General features: G+C 45.2%; 1 protein-coding gene across 1 annotated transcript in view; it reads left to right on the top strand.

The window, feature by feature from the left end:
- The window catches only part of LOC118780442 (filamin-A-like), a 36471-nt gene extending 20279 nt beyond the window's left edge, over window positions 1-16192 (top strand). Inside the window, exons 21-46 of the mRNA XM_036532911.1 lie at window positions 88-406; window positions 538-711; window positions 1088-1250; window positions 1359-1519; window positions 1847-2017; window positions 2103-2226; window positions 2419-2575; window positions 3053-3242; window positions 3737-3760; window positions 4732-4979; window positions 6601-6700; window positions 6814-6954; window positions 7272-7400; window positions 7759-7932; window positions 8324-8485; window positions 8986-9189; window positions 9674-9826; window positions 10181-10303; window positions 10505-10771; window positions 11493-11630; window positions 12452-12555; window positions 13715-13859; window positions 14375-14551; window positions 14634-14852; window positions 15143-15334; window positions 15739-16192. Of these exons, the coding sequence (XP_036388804.1) occupies window positions 88-406; window positions 538-711; window positions 1088-1250; window positions 1359-1519; window positions 1847-2017; window positions 2103-2226; window positions 2419-2575; window positions 3053-3242; window positions 3737-3760; window positions 4732-4979; window positions 6601-6700; window positions 6814-6954; window positions 7272-7400; window positions 7759-7932; window positions 8324-8485; window positions 8986-9189; window positions 9674-9826; window positions 10181-10303; window positions 10505-10771; window positions 11493-11630; window positions 12452-12555; window positions 13715-13859; window positions 14375-14551; window positions 14634-14852; window positions 15143-15334; window positions 15739-15923 (4344 nt within the window). The 3' untranslated portion in view covers window positions 15924-16192. The remainder of the gene's footprint in view (window positions 1-87; window positions 407-537; window positions 712-1087; window positions 1251-1358; window positions 1520-1846; window positions 2018-2102; window positions 2227-2418; window positions 2576-3052; window positions 3243-3736; window positions 3761-4731; window positions 4980-6600; window positions 6701-6813; window positions 6955-7271; window positions 7401-7758; window positions 7933-8323; window positions 8486-8985; window positions 9190-9673; window positions 9827-10180; window positions 10304-10504; window positions 10772-11492; window positions 11631-12451; window positions 12556-13714; window positions 13860-14374; window positions 14552-14633; window positions 14853-15142; window positions 15335-15738) is intronic.
- Window positions 16193-16456: the final 264 nt, after the last annotated feature.

The raw sequence follows: 16456 nt of genomic DNA, 5'->3' as shown, positions 1-16456 counted from the left end.
TAGGTCTGAGCTGGTGGAGACAGGAAAAGCAGTAGTCATCAGTAATAACTGGAAAGTAGCTGCGATATCCCTCCCCTTCCTTTGCAGGTTCGCTGCTCAGGGCCTGGCCTGGAGCATGCCAGAGTGGGCGAAACAGGGGAGTTTGAGGTGGACTGTTCTAGTGCAGGCTTGGCTGAGCTGACCATCGAGATTGTCTCTGATAATGGCACTGAAGCGGAAGTCCACATTCAGGACAATGGAGATGGCACCTTCTCCATCACCTACACCCCTCTATACCCTGGCACCTATACCCTCACTGTCCGCTACGGTGGCCAGGTTGTGCCAAATGTCCCTACTACACTCAACGTGGAGCCTGCTGTGGACTCCAGTGGGGTTAAAGTGTTTGGACCTGGTGTGGAAGGAACGGGTACGGTTGTGTGTGTGTGTGTGTGTGTGTTTGGTAGCACAAGAGCGGAATGCCATTAAATGTGGGTAATGTTATGTTCTTGTTATATGAAGTTATAGTTACATCTTCATTTTTGGTGATTATTCCTTCAGGAGTTTTCTGTGAGGCCACTACAGATTTCTTAGTGGATGCTCGAGCTCTGACCACATCTGGCGGTAATCATATTAGGGCCTGCATCAACAGTCCCTCAGGCATCAGCACAGACGCCCTTATTCGGGACATTGGAAATGGCACGTATCAGGTGGAATACACTCCTTATGAGGAGGGTGAGTTGATGCAGCTGACAGGACCTGGACAGGCCTCTCAAACTACAGCTTGGTGCTCATTGACCAGTTTTGTCAGTGTTTGGGTTCAAATGAGAAATGAACTTCAAAGTAAATGGTACTCTTGACTAAACAGTACTTTTTCCAAGACTGCTGGTTAGAAAAATGTATATGACTGAAGTTGCAATATGTGTCATTATTTTCACTTCCACAGTAACTTGTGAACAAGTATTTGTGTGTTTTTAAGTGCTTTTTAGTATGTCCAGGTAGTGTATTAAAGTAGCTATTTTTTATATGTGTATTAACTATAGGATTTCAGGTATGTTTTGAAATGGACTTTTTTGCATTTCTGCCATGGATATGCTCATTCTTTCTGCAGGAGTACACAGTGTGGAGGTGGCCTACAAAGATGCCTCAGTGCCCAACAGCCCGTTCCAGGTGGTGGTGACGGAAGGTTGTGACCCTACCCGTGTCCGAGTCCATGGCCCAGGCTTGCAGTCCGGCATCACCAACCAACCCAACAGATTCACCGTAGAGACACAGTGAGGGGGGCAGCGGGCACCAGGGAGAGAGGGAGTGAGGGGTGTGTTTGTGCACTGGACAATTTGCTCTGTGTTGCATGTCATGGTCTATCTTCCATTGCCCCTCAGTGGTGCAGGGACAGGGGGTCTGGGCCTGGCAGTGGAAGGCCCCTCTGAGGCCAAGATGTTCTGTGTCGACAACAAGGATGGCAGCTGCAGTGTGGAGTACATTCCTTATGAGGCGGGGATCTACAACCTCAACATAACCTATGGGGGCCAGCCTGTCACTGGTCAGTCAATCTGCATGTCAACCCAGCTTTTGCTCTCTCTCTCTCTCTCTCTCTCTCACTCTCTGTATTGTACTGTACTTCACATCCATTAAGCTCCTACTCTTTCATACACTCTCGTTTACAATGCACTGAATCTCTGATCAAAAGTTAGATGGCTCATAGGATGGGCAGAATACTCAATAATGGGCTGTGCAACAATGTCCAGAGAACATTTACTGTTGGAAATGGACCCCAAAATATGCCAGAATGAGCATTCACAGATATGTGGAGGTGAGTCCTGGAATGAATGCATAACCTCTCCCCTCTCACCCCCTACCCTCCATGCAGGTAGCCCATTTTGCCTGGCTGTTTATGACAGAGTTGATTCCTCCAAGGTCGCGTGTGAGGGGCACGGTCTGGGCCCCTGTGTCAGGGCCAGCACCTCCCATTCCTTCACTGTTGACACCAGCAGGGCCGGAGGAATCGCTCCCCTGCAGGTGTTGGTGCAGGGGCCTCAAGGTGAGTGTGGAACCTGAGAATGGGCCCTGAGGGAGCCTTGGGCTGAAGGGCGGAAGGAATTTGTTACTGATGTTTGGTTCTTCAGGAGTGCTGGAGCCTGTGGAAGTGGTGGACAGTGGAGACCAGACTCATATAGTCAGCTACATCCCTACTAGAGAGGGTCCCTACTCCATTAGTGTCCTGTACGGTGACCAAGAAGTCCCATGCAGGTGAGTCTCTGGAACACTGTCCTGCTTAGAATGAGAGGCCGCTGCCATATTTGAGCTCCTGGGTGTGGGCTTGCTGCTTCAAATCTGCCTCATTCTGGAGTATTATCAGACAGACTAAGGAGATGCTGTGTATGATCAGGCTGACAAAGAGTTGTGAACTGTCACCTCTCTTGTTGTCTCTTTCCCCTTCAGTCCATACAAGGTGAAGGTACTGTCCACACATGATGCCAGTAAAGTGCATGCCAGTGGCCCTGGCCTCAGCACAGGTGGAGTGCCAGCCAGTCTACCTGTGGAGTTCACCATCGATGCCAAGGACGCGGGTGAAGGGCTCGTGGCAGTTGAGATCACGGTGAGAGGGGTGGGTCTGGTGGTATAATGGTACTGCTGTGATCAGCAGTGCTGTCCTAATCTGTGAGAAGGAAAGGAGCAGGGCCAAAAGGGTCTCTGGCAGTGATGTTGGTGGAGTGAGGCTCCATGCACTCCAGGGTGGGTGAAGTTGCCATGTGCTGTGAGTGATTCTTTGGTTTGACACTATCAGTGTTTAGAGATGTAGAGAAACGTCTTTTGATTCATACAAATAAATGTTTGACACATGGTAACTTTACCCACAAAATTCACGAGGCTTCACTCTCCCATCCATCACTATCTCACAGCTTCTAAGAGTGGATGAGTGGGTGGATGCTCAAAATCAAAATGTCAGCCTTTTTGTTAGGAATTACTAAACCTCTCCTATCCCCTTGACAGTCACATGGCTTTGGGAAGCCTGTCAATGACCGAGTTCAATAACAACCCAGCGATGTCATCACCACTTCTGTTCCTCTCCCAGGACCCAGAAGGCAAACCCAAGAACACCAGCATTTCGGACAATCAGGATGGGACGTACCTGGTTTCGTATGTGCCGGATATAACGGGCCACTACACCATCCTCATCAAATATGGTGAAGATGAAACCCCCGGTTCGCCATACCGGGTCAGGGCCCTGCCCATGGGAGACGCCACGAAATGTGCCATCTCGGGTATTATTACAAGTTCATCTCTCCCTAGGTTTTAAGTCAGCCTCAGGCATAACACTGCATTACATTTGTATAGCAGAAACTTTTATCCAGAGCAACTTGAAAATCCTGAATGTCTTCAGAAGTTTATTATGGCGCCTTTTATTTTTAGAACATATTAAAGCCCTATGAATTGACATAGAAAAAGGAGAGAATCTGGGGCAAAATGGAGAATGCAAGAATAGTTTTCATTAGAAGGAAAAGCTTCACAGCAGTCATTTGTTTTGAGGATTTTTACTTTTAGCACTGTTAAAAACTGCATGGTATCTAGTGGGTGTCTGAATCTGCATCCGTGTCCATGCAAATGTAATGGAATTCAAACACACCACCTGTTTAGCACTGCGCCCTGTGCTCATCAGGTGGCATTGATTTTAAGCAGTCCTTTTGAAACACTTGGTTGCTGTGATTCTTTGGGAGGAATCTCACTTCTTGGCTGTTTCTGCTTCATTTTTTCCCAGTCTCCATTGGAGGACACGGGCTGGGTAAGCAGGAGGAAGCTTCCTTTTTGTCTTACATGAGGAATAGTTGTAGTTGGTTCATGTATATTTTTATTTTGTTTTTGCATCCCTAACACTGTCCTGTTCATGCTTGATTTTACTGAGACATTGTGATGACATAACAATTGTAACATAAAATTTTATCATAATTTGTTTGCAGGCTACTTCCAGAATTTGGTCATATTTGGCTTGCCATCATTATTTTAAGTTCAGTGAAATGACTGCTGGAGAGTAATTACTAAATTTTCCCTTCTCAGACTCAAGGCTATATTCTAGCTCCGCATCAAGGCTATTGCTATGGTGACTATTTGCAGCCCTGTGCCATTGCCCAGCATGGCTAAAATGGATACCTTAACCTTTGTGGGAGAAATATTCTGCCATGCCTAGATACATTAAGAAATTAAGAAATTCTAAAGATTAATAATTGAACATTTGTTGGATTTCATTCAGCAAACTGGAACAAAAAAAGTCAATAAAAATTTACACAATGTATACACACACTCACATATAAACAGTCCAGCAGCCTTTTACTTTTACGTTCTTGTATGTGAATCTTCAGTTTCAGTTTTGAGTGTCTGCATTGAGCACTGTGACTTTTTTTTACTTAAACCACCAAACACCTATTAAATTCACTCTAAAAATTGAGTACAAATAACAGAAATACCAGCAAATGATGGGCAGAACTTTATTACTTCAAGAAGAAAAGTTAATATTCCTACCATTATTTGACTGAATCCTCCCCAAATTTTGACCAGTGCTGTGACCTGTTCCTCCACTTATTCCTGTGTTTGTAGTTTCATGTTTCTTTGGTCTTTGAGATGCAGGATTTAATAGAGCATCAGGTGAAGGCAGGGGCTGTATAGTCAGTAAAGTAGTTGATTTTGCTAGTAAAATGGTGGATACATGTGAGAGAGTGAGAAACTCACTGAGCTGCACCCGGTATGGCTCGGCCCCAGGTCCTGGAGTGGGCCCCACCATCCAGATAGGGGAGCAGGCAGTGCTAATGGTGGATGCCAGGGCTGCTGGCCCGGGTCAGGTGACCTGCAGTGTTCGCACACCGGACGGCGCCAAGGTGGATGTGGATGTGGTGGACAATGGGGACGGGACCTTCAACATCTCATACACAGCCCAGCAGGCTGGGAAGTACGTGGTCTGTGTGTGTTTTGGAGGACAGCACATCCCCAACAGTCCCTTCCATGTCACTGTGAGTATTGCCCTACCACGTTGATCTCGGTACTGAGGGAGTGTTCATTGAAAATAATGGGGTGCTCACTGAAATCTGTGGTCACTGTGCTGTAGTTCTCTTTTTGATTCCTTTGTTGTTAAACCTCTGCACAGTCCCCCTGAAGAAGGCTTGTTGCAGCATTGCCAGAGTGGCCACTAATCAGCAGAAAGTGCTTATTCCCTGATTCGTTGCTGATGTCTTCCTGCTGATATCAGTCATTCTTCAGATACAGCACTCATGGATTTTGTATTCAGTTTATACTGAGTCAGGCAGGGAGATAATTTGTTGTCTTAAATGTCATGTTTATTTGAAAGTTCTAAAAGTAGTCAGTTGTTGCAGCAAACGTCACCCCCATCCAGTATGGGCCAAACCATGCTTGGGTTCACTTCCTGTTGTTCATTGTCTGTGCCATTGTCTTTCACTTCCATTTCCTGTTTATTTACCAGCATTTTCTGAACTGCTAAAATGCCTCCTAACTGTGCCCTGTAAAGTGCAGTGTTTTAACCTCCAGATCCATCAGATTGTTCTGATTGGTCATTAAGAATGTCTGTCCCAGAGTACAGCTAGAAATTCTGCACCAACCAGAATGTCTAGCAAGATCAAAAACTCACAAAACAGTACAAACATTAGATATTTAAACAGCCATTTTGAGGGTTTATTATTATTACTCAATGACTTATGTGTTCAAGTCAGTAAATACAGATTACCAAAAATGGGCCTACCACTCTGTTAGAGACTTAACAAAAATTCTGTGAATAACCTGGCAAGTTTATATACAGGTACAATCATATACTCTCCTTGTGTACTCTCAGATGTAAACAAAAGGCCAAATTAAAATGAACACATTTGCTCAATGTTACCCAATGTTTCCTCTATTGTTTCAAATAACTTGGCCCTGTGCTGTCAGAAGTAGACATATTACACTAAAGGCAAACCCTATTAAGGGACATTGTGACCTAATTATCACATTCAGGATATGGATAAAGGATTTGCAGTGGGAAACAGTGAATAGGCTGAATATGTTAAGGCTATCTAAACAGAACAGAACAGTAGAGTATTAGAAGTATTTTTCTGGTTGCCTTTGGCTTGGCTTGGTCCAACTTAGTCTGAGTCTGCTCTCTTGTACTCAGGACTAATAATCTTTTCCCTTTGTGCCATCTTTTGGAATATTTTTCATCCCTTTATCCCCTGGGCTGGAGTTTTGGTGGCTAAATATGTTTGTGCTCAGTTGAGGCAGTGAAGTTGGTGAGGTTTTTGCATTTAAACGGTAGATGCCAGTAAAATGAAAGTACTTTAAGAGTATGATCACACTCACGCAAATTGTTGTTGGCCTGGTCCAGGGAGCAAGAGTCACACGAAGACACAAGTGACGTATCAAATTCATGATAGTTGACATCAAAGTAAAAGCACAACATCAAAATAATTTAAAATCTGCACAATAATCTGTTCGATGACAGTGATAACCTGTCGGTTAACATGTTGAATCTACACAAGTCAATCCTACCATTGATCCCTGATGAATGGCTGCTTCTTCCAGCCAAACTTACACCCACTGTTGATCTGTCAGTGTGACTGCTAACCTTTCCACCACACATTGAAGGCTGTGGACAGACCTGTGGGTGTGAATGGACTGGACATGCCTGGGCTGCGACCTTTTGACCTGGTTATTCCATTCACCATTGAGAGAGGAGAGATCACAGGTAAAAGCCACCTGAAGGAAGACTGGGATTCTTAGTCTTTCATGCTTTCAGTTAACAACCATACAGAACTCAGGAAAGAGAGGGTCTAATTGTCTGCCTCTCCCTCTCCTCAGGTGAGGTTCGGATGCCCTCTGGTAAGGTCACCAAGCCAGATGTGGCTGATAACAAAGATGGCACAGTGACTGTGAAATACGCCCCCTCAGAGGCAGGGCTGCATGAGATGGACATCAAGTTTGTTGGCACCCACATCCCAGGTAACAGCATCACACCAACAGATCACTTGCTAAGAACAAGGCAGAGCAATCAACACCACTCGGCACAGGGTGGCTCAGTCGCCCGTCTGTAGCCTAGCACGGGGTGGCTCACCCGTCACCCGGCACAGGGTGGCTTGGTCGCCTGTCTGCCGGCCGTCGCCTGGCACAGGGTGGCACGGTTGCCTGTCTGCCACCCGTTGCCCGGCACAGGGTGGCTCGGTCACCCGTCTGTTGCCCGTCGCCTGGTTGGGAGTTGGGAATGTTTATGCACTGAGACTTGTTTATTCTGAGATCTGTCTGTCATTTTGTGTGCACAGGAAGTCCCCTCCAGTTCTATGTGGATTATGTTGACAGTGGTCATGTGACAGCTTATGGTCCTGGGCTGATCCATGGTACAGTAAACAAGCCAGCTGTCTTCACAGTCGACACCAAGGAAGCAGGAGAAGGTAGTCATATTTCACTGAAAAGTGTCCCAGCTCAATAAGATGATTATTTACAAAAATACAGGATTGGAAGTGATGACCAACAAGTAGAAAAATGCAGCAATATGGGAATGTATACATCACTGGAATTATCATTAAGCTTTGGGTGGCCAATTTGAGCAAATAACACCCATAACCTTTTTTAAGGCATGGCATGCAGGACCTTTGATTTGTCACTGTATGTTTGAACAACAAAGCAGAAGCTTCTGTTTTTATGAGCGGTGGGTTTTGTTGGTAACTTGGCGCTTGGTAAAGCCCGTGTATTTACAAATATCTGTGGTGCTGGAAGTATAAGATAATTGTCATTTTTACTTTCTGCCAGGTGGTTTGTCTCTGGCAATAGAGGGGCCCTCCAAAGCCAACATCAGCTGTACTGATAATGAGGATGGCACGTGCACTGTGTCCTACTTGCCTGTTCTGCCTGGACACTACAGAATCCTGGTCAAGTGCAATGACCAGCACATCCCCGGCAGTCCCTTTGTTGCTAGGATCACAGGTCAGGGCAGAGGGCAGATTGCAGCAGACAGTTGCCTTCCTTTGGTTGTCTGGGTGTTGAACTGACAGGCACATCAGACTAGCAGATCAGATTGATATTTGTGAGATGCAGGTCCTTAGCCATACTCCATTCTAAATAAAAGCATTTTGTCAACTGTACTCTTGGATAATAAGGCTTTTGAAGCAACCATGATGTTACACTACATTACGAATTACATGCTGCATACAGATTTGTGGTTACAAGATGAGTTTCATAACCACGGTGTACCAATATCTGTGCCAACAGACCTCTACCAGCACCCCTATCCTTACACCTCTAAGATATGAAGCATCTTGCACATACAATCTCTCTCACAGTGATCTCTATGCTCAATGTTTACTTCGGTCTACAGGAGATGAGTCTGTGTGTAATTCGCACCTGGCGGTGGGGTCTTCAGCTGACATTCCTGTGGACATTGGAGAGCTGGACCTGAGCCAGTTGACTGCCTCATTAACCACGCCGTCTGGCCGGGAGGAACCTTGTCTCCTCAAGATGCTGCGCAACGGGCACATGGGTGAGTGGGAGGAAGGCAAGACGGGACCAAAAAATTCAGCTGCTACAGGACCCCATCTGTTACTAGTCTGAGGCACTATTTAGGCATGACATTGCTTCGGATTCTTTGCATGTTTACTGATATCTTATGTGGATCAGCTCATGGAGGGGGCTCAGCAAATAAGATCAGGCTTTCTGCTGATTTAAAAGATCAATGAATCTGTAATCTGGCCACTCTCAACATGATGACTCTGAAACATGCTGAGCCAGCAAATGCATATGGGGTGTCTCAGTCTTCACCACCTAAAACTATTCAAGTGATTCAACTTGAACCATAACCTCACCATAACACCTTCACAGACATGAACTGTGCTGCACTGTACATGTACTGGAGCTAATTGTGGAAAAGTGCTACTGTATGAGAGTGGAGGCTGTTACATGTTACATACACATCTGCTTGTGTATATGTGCACCATTGCACGAGCACAGGGAATATTAACTGTTCCCTTCTTTTCCTTCCAGGGGTCTCCTTTGTGCCCAGGGACATTGGGGAACACCTGGTGAACATCAGAAAGAATGGGCAGCACATCCCCAGCAGCCCCATCACCATGGCAATCAGCCAGTCTGAGATCGGAGATGCTAGTCGGGTCCATGTTTCCGGGGAAGGTCTGAGTGGCGCCCGCACATTTGAGCCTGCTGAGTTCACCATCAACACTCGTGAAGCAGGTGAGAGTGGAATGGTCGTGGGATCGTTCATTCATGGTCATGGGAACCCCCTTAGTATGTTTTGATTTGAGCCGACCTGTTGACTTTATTCATCTGCTAAATGCATGCTAATTAATGTTTGACCGCTTGCGTATCTGCTGTCAGTTCTGTTATAGATGGGGTGTTCTAAATATGTTTGCTTTAACAGAAGTATTTATGTGAGATATTCTCTAAGTTATTTCTGTTCCTTTGAGTTCATTAAACAAAGTAGTAATACAAACAAGTATTCACTTTAATTGACTGAGAGTGGTTTGCTGGAGCCTAGAACAAGAAATGTATGCTAAAATCTGGTAATGCATTTCCTTTTCTATAGCTTGGAAGAAATGGGCTGATTTTTATATTTTATCATTTCAGTATAGGGAGAGTGGAAAGGAGCTATATGAACATTACCTTAGAGGGAGTACCCCAGGAAACAAGATTATCCTGGAATGTCTGTTCTGTACAGGTTATGGGGGCCTTTGTTTGTCCATTGAAGGCCCCAGTAAGGTTGATATTAACACAGAGGACGAGGAAGACGGTGTGTGCAAGGTCATCTACTGCCCCACCATGCCAGGGAATTACATCATCAGCATTAAGTTTGCAGACCAGCATGTGCCAGGTACTGAGTTACACTCTCACCCCCATCAGAGGAAAGTGTGAGGTCCACAGCCTTGCAGCTGCCAGCAGGTGAAGTGCTCCTAGTAACCTGTTAGCTCATGAAGTGGTTAATCATTCGACACATGAATTTAGCTATTGATGCTCCCTCTTAGTGAGAATGTCATTCTTTAAGGCAGTGTTTCCCAACCCTCTCCTGGAGGACCCCTTGTCCTGCATGTTTTAGATCTCTCCCTGATGCTGGAGCAGGGAGAGATCTAAAACATGCAGGACTGCTTTAAGGAATGCCAGCCACTCTACTGATTTACTTCCAGAGATGGCTCTGAATGGAGATCCTTCCCTCACCCCACATACACAGGTAGTGCGTTCACAGCGAAGGTGACTGGCGAGGGCAGGAGGAGAGAGAGCATCACCAGACTCCGCAGCACTGCATCTGTGGCCAATGTGGGCAGCCAGTGTGACCTCAGTGTCAAGATCCCAGGTAGCGCAGCAACTCCTGCAGGTGGTACACTGGTGTCACTTCTCCAGTCCAAAGCATTCAGACACGTCAATATCATGATAGGCTATATTTGGTTGCCTTTGATTTTTAACTTGATTTTCAGTCTGACTCGCAGTGGCTGCAGAAAACCATTAACGGCCCATTAAAAATGCCCACTCCACAAATTTCCACTCCCTCTGGCAGAGGTCTGCATTGCAGACATGACAGCCCAGGTAACTGGTCCATCGGGGAAAGTCCACAAGGCTGAGATCAAGGAAGGAGAGGACAACACCCATAGCATCCACTTCGTTCCCATGGAGACAGGCATTCACACAGTCAGCGTCAAGTACCAGGGCCTGCATGTCCCAGGGAGCCCCTTCCAGTTCACTGTGGGACCCCTGGGAGAGGGTGGGGCACACAAGGTTCAAGCCGGGGGTCCTGGGCTGGAGAGGGCTGAGGCTGGTATACCAGGTGTGTCCACAGACATGAACATTGTAAATAAAGGACTGGGTGCAAGGTGTACAATTGGAGGAAATTTTATGCACTGTGCATATGAGCTTTAAACTGAGGGGTTTTAACAGAAGGGTAGTTACAATGCACTGTGTGTGGGGTATAAACAGAGGGTCAGTTGCAGTGTACAGAACAGTAACAAAAATCTGCTCTTAAAATCTGTCATTACACCCTACATTCCTTCCAGACCACTTCACCTCTGGTCACTTAGTAGTCTGTTCCTGGAAGAATTGCTCATCTCAGTCATGTTACTTTACCCTTGCCTCCAAACAGTGGAATGAGCTCACTACAACTGTCAGAACAGCAGGATCACTGTCTGCTTTCTGGCACAGACTGAAAATGCATGTATTCAAACTACATCTACAACTATAACCCCTCCTCAACTGTTACAAGTCTGTAGTTGTAAAACATATTATGATTGAAGTCAAAACCCTGTTGGCACCTTGGGTTACTGCAATAGCATAAGTTCAGTGGTGAACTCACTGTGGAGATAGACTTGTGATGATACAAACCTGGTGGTTTTAAATGGTGGTAATGACTTAAGGTTGTACACCCTATGAAAGCACTCCCATTGTGTCATTGTTTCCAAAAGTGGCACTATATGTAAAGGACGGCATTTATGATTCAGTATCTGTTCAACTAAATACCTAACCAGACTGAATGCACTTCCCTTGTCCACCAGCGGAGTTCAGTATCTGGACGAGAGAGGCAGGAGCAGGTGGACTCTCCATCTCGGTGGAGGGCCCCAGCAAAGCAGAGATTGCCTTTGAGGACCGCAAAGATGGGTCCAGTGGGGTGTCCTATGTGGTCCACGAACCAGGTGAGATGCTTAAGACACCCGGTAAAACTTGTGTGCAGTCAGGGCTAGGTGAGATGAGCATGAAGATGAGCCTTGAGCCCCATGTAAATAATCAGCCGGTGAATTCAGGCCTGATTTTTAATTTTTTTTTTAGTTGACTAGCTAGAAATGATAGTTAAAAATGAATGAATAAATAAATGTTGAGAATAAATGCATAATAAATGTTCATTTATTTCTAAATTTCTACACTTCTACAGCTATTTTCAAGTATCTTGTTTCAAGTATCTGAGATTTTTAATCTGTTCTAAATAAACTATTCCAAGCCTTAGTCATAAGCTGTGTGCTGTTGCTAAAGATGCTACCATTCATTGGGTTTCTCAGCAACATGACCCTAGGGTTCAGTTCAAGTGGATTGGCGAAGATTGCAGTCTCTCTGCTGTTGCAGAGGAAATGAATAGGTGAGGTCTGGGGCCGGTAACCTGCAGCTCCAGGCTGTTTGGCTGCAAAGAAGCACTGTCAGTTTGCTGCACCATATCCCATAACATTTGAGAGAGTGGATCTAGAACCTTCACAGAAGCTGCAAGGGGTAGAACTGATCAGCATTATTTATTTTAAATATGTCAGCTATCATCCTTCATAACGCCACTCTTAAATGTTTTTTTTTTTTTAAATTGCCTACAACGTTACAACTGATTTTACAGACAAAGTTTGTTCTGTATAAGAATGTTTGATCTGTGTGCTCTGTGTGTTCTAAACTAGATGTTTAAATTCACTTACTAGATAATAGGTAGCTCTGCAGCTGACTTCAGTATACAGTCCTGTGGTTTCTCATCTCTCTTAAGGGGACTATGAAGTGTCAGTCAAGTTCAATGAGGAGCACATTCCAGACAGCCCCTTCCTGGTGCCTGTGACATCACCCTCAGATGATGCAAATTACCTCACTGTTGTCAATTTTCAGGTGAGGCACACATTTCTGTCCCAAGAGAAACCCAACTGCACCTGCTTGCATGGCAGTGACCTGAATATTGTAAATTATCCAGGGTGTCTTTCATGTTATCCTCTACCATAAATATCCAGCTGTGTAAGTGATTGGAAGTTGTGCTCCTACTGGAAACTGAAACTAAACCCCTCTGGTCACAAACCCACTTGCCTAACCACTGCACCACATTACTGCCCATGGTAACCAGTGTGGTGATATAGGGCTGAAAGGCAAATGTATTGCCAGGTGGCTGCAGCAAATGCTGTGACTGCCTCACTGGGTGGTGCTGGGAACTCTGGGATAATCAGAATGGGTGTCTTTCTCATGTCCCGTCCCAAAGGCTGAGTCAGAGAATGATGGAAATCTCAATGATTGAAGAGGACACGGGAGAGAAGCTGCCTATGACTTTGTCTGTGCCTTTTCCTGAGATCATTACAGCACAATGGGTTTCACATCAGAATTTCAAAAATATGATTTCACAAAATGGCTTTCTTATTGTCGTACTAAATGTGTGCACACACAGACAGATGCACACTTGCCAGACACTCCTAGTCAGTCAAGTGACAGAATCTCTAAATGCAGGTGTAAGTAGTGGTAAGGAGGAAGGGCTCTGTTTCACAATTTTCTCTCACCCCCTCCAGCACTTAACTCTCACAGTTCACAAACGAGGACAATTTTTATCTGCTCTTTTTGGGACCACTGCCCTGGTTTGTCCATTTTCATTGATATATCCAGGGGCTGTGATCACTTCAGGAGGTTGAAAACTAAGACTCCAGGGGCATGGGGTCATGTGCTCACAGCCATGGAGATGAGTTTTGCATTATGCATAACATATTTCCCCTATAAGAATTACAGAAACAAATTAGTCTGTTGGTCATCTGTAATGTCAAATGGCCATTGTAACAAATGCCATAACACAAAACCAAAAACGTTTACGCTCAATACTTGTCTTTAGAAACACTTATGCAATTTCCAGTGCTAAAACTTGACACTAATCATGTAACGTAAACAGGCAAGAACACTGACAATGACAAACAAGTGAACAAACTTGTGATTCATTTCAGAGGGATGCACAGGTCAAATCATGGTTATAACTGGGAGGGGGGCATGAGGTTTGAACTGTGAGCTGTCCTTTCAGGAGTCGGGGTTGAAGGTGAACCAGCCAGCATCATTCTCAGTCAGCCTGAATGGGGCCAGGGGTGCCATTGATGCCAAAGTGCACAGCCCTTCTGGAGCCCAGGAGGACTGCTGCATCACCCAGATTGATGAAGGTGACCAGAAAAGAAGGGGGGTGGATGGATGGGTGCTGCTATTTTGGTGTTGGTATACTCTTCCATAATGAGTGTTTTGTTAGAACAACACAGGCACAAATGGACACTCCAGTGTGACATTAATGGTATAGTTAAGGATCGGTCTGAAATATAAGTGTTTGAAAGGCATTATGATCAGTTAACAGTAAAACCTAAATTAAGCACAGAGGGATTTGGCTTTCTGTACCTTGTCAGCACTGGATGTGTGTCTTGCTGTGTCTGTGCTGTAGCTGTGTTGTAGTTAACTATGAAGTGCACGCCTTTTCCCCCCAATTTTTCTTTTTGTATGTCCAGGATGTATGTGCATGTGAGTGTATCAGGGGTTTGAGCTCTTGTTTCAGTGATCTTGTGAGGGTGCACATTGCACAATGTGTACAGTTGAAATTCCGAAGGTAGTGTACATGCAGAAAAGGAGGAGAGGAGAGGAGGAGAAACACAGACTAATACATTGACTTATGCCTTTCTTTTTCTTCTAGACAAATATGCTGTGCAGTTCATTCCACGGGAAAATGGAATCTACTTTATTGATGTGAAGTTTCATGGATCCCACATCCCTGGGAGCCCCTTCAAGATTTGTGTTGGAGAGACTGGCCAAGTGGGTGACCCAGGCCTAGTGTCTGCCCATGGGGCTGGTCTTGAGCGCGGGACCACGGGTGCGAGTTCCCTGTGAGACAACTGCCGTTTCCCCTATGTCGCAATTCACATGCAGCTCTAACTCTGGCATTTCCTTCTCAGGCTCTCCATGTGAATTCACCATAAACACCAGCTCTACAGGGCCTGGGACCCTAGCTGTGACAATTGATGGCCCCTCAAAGGTCAAAATGGACTGCCAGGAGTGTCCAGAGGGCTATAGGGTCACCTATATCCCCATGTCCCCAGGGAACTACTTGATCACTATTAAATATGGAGGACCTTACCATATTGTAGGCAGCCCCTTCAAAGCTAATATTACAGGTAAGGGGTCTTGAAGTGACTGTGGCTGTGAGATTTTTGTAGGCAAAACGCACCTAGAAAGAAAATTCCACTGTGACATCCCTGAGCACTATAATCTTTGACCATGCTGAAAGTCATAGTCTACTTGTATACTACACTGGAGAAGTGTTTTGAGCCATATGCTGTTATAATTGTAAAATTGTCACCAGAAAGATAATGTAGGTAACTCTAACAGCAAGCCGATCATCATTGTATTGGTGGTGATGATGAAGCAATGACAGTGCATCCTACCTCCTGAATCTTTTTTTCAGGTTCTAGGTTAGTCAGCAGCCATAGCATGCATGAGACCACCTCTCTGCTGGTGGATCCAGTGTCTCACAGTGTTTCCAAGGGACACCGGGAGGCACCAGGATGGGCCTGTCATGTAGTGGCCAAGGGTTTGGGTCTGACTAAGGCCTTTGTTGGCGAGAAGAACAGTTTCAGTGTGGATTGCAGCAAAGCAGGTACTCTCCAGTAGGGATAATGGAAGGATTTAGGTCTGTTTAATGTCAACGATCTTCACCATGGCTCAGGCTTAATGAAAACATAATGCACTTCACTTTTAAGTTTGTATGTCCGATTTAAGGTAGCATTACTGTTTTTACACACAATGATGAATTTGACGGTTTCCTTGAATTTAAACAACTTGAGGGTTTTTTTCAGTGGCAGCATGAGTAAAGTTTAACTGGGAAACTTTTACATGGTCTTAATGTAGAACTAATATATGGTAAATCTTTCCATGCCTCTAATTGCAGAGCAGTATCACTGTGAAACCCAGTATGTTCATTAATGAAACTGAATTTTGCTCAACAATGTGGGTTTAAACACCCAAAGACTAATATGCTTTCCCCTTCCCCCATGCATTTAGGCTGTGGCATGCTGCTTGTTGGTGTGGAGGGCCCCATGTTACCTTGTGAGGAGGTTATGGTCAGGCATGTGGGGGGCCGTCTGTATGATGTCACTTACCAGCTAAAGCAGCAGGGCGAGTACACCCTAGTGGTGAAATGGGCCGATGAACACATCCCTGGGAGCCCGTTCCACATCACTGTCTGACCCACCCACGGGAGTCACCTCTGCTGCTCCTTCAGGACCCTTCTCTCCCTCCATCTTGCCCTTCCTTCCTCTCCATGTCCCTCCTTCCTCCTCTGTCTCTACACTCACTACTCCCCTTTTTGTTCCCCTCACAGCATTGGAGAAGTGCCTATTCACTGAGATCCTACAGTTCTGTTTGGGCCTACTTTTTTCTTTTCATGCTAGTGTTTACCTTCATTGTGTTCTGAAAGTTTTATTTGAAGGAAAGTAGATTTAATCCACTGTTTAATCCAAATGGACCCACTAACATACTGTGTTAACATGCTGATGATTTTGACAGGTACAGGAGCACTGCTGTTTATTTCCTCACTTAGAATTAGAAAAACAGAGTTGTGACCTGCAAGTGTGTCCAACACATCTGAAAAGTCATTTAACACTGATATGCTGGTGCCAAAGCTCTGTGGGGTATGACGTTGGTCAAATGAGTTCTGAAGTGTGGCTTTTTAAGTGTGACCAAACAAGTTTTTTCAAGATTTTTCAATGGCAAGATTTTA

This window comes from Megalops cyprinoides, chromosome 7 (genome assembly GCF_013368585.1).
Source record: "Megalops cyprinoides isolate fMegCyp1 chromosome 7, fMegCyp1.pri, whole genome shotgun sequence".
Lineage (NCBI taxonomy): Eukaryota > Metazoa > Chordata > Actinopteri > Elopiformes > Megalopidae > Megalops > Megalops cyprinoides.
Note: the sequence above shows the minus strand (reverse complement) of the source record. Positions and strands in the feature narration are given on the sequence as shown.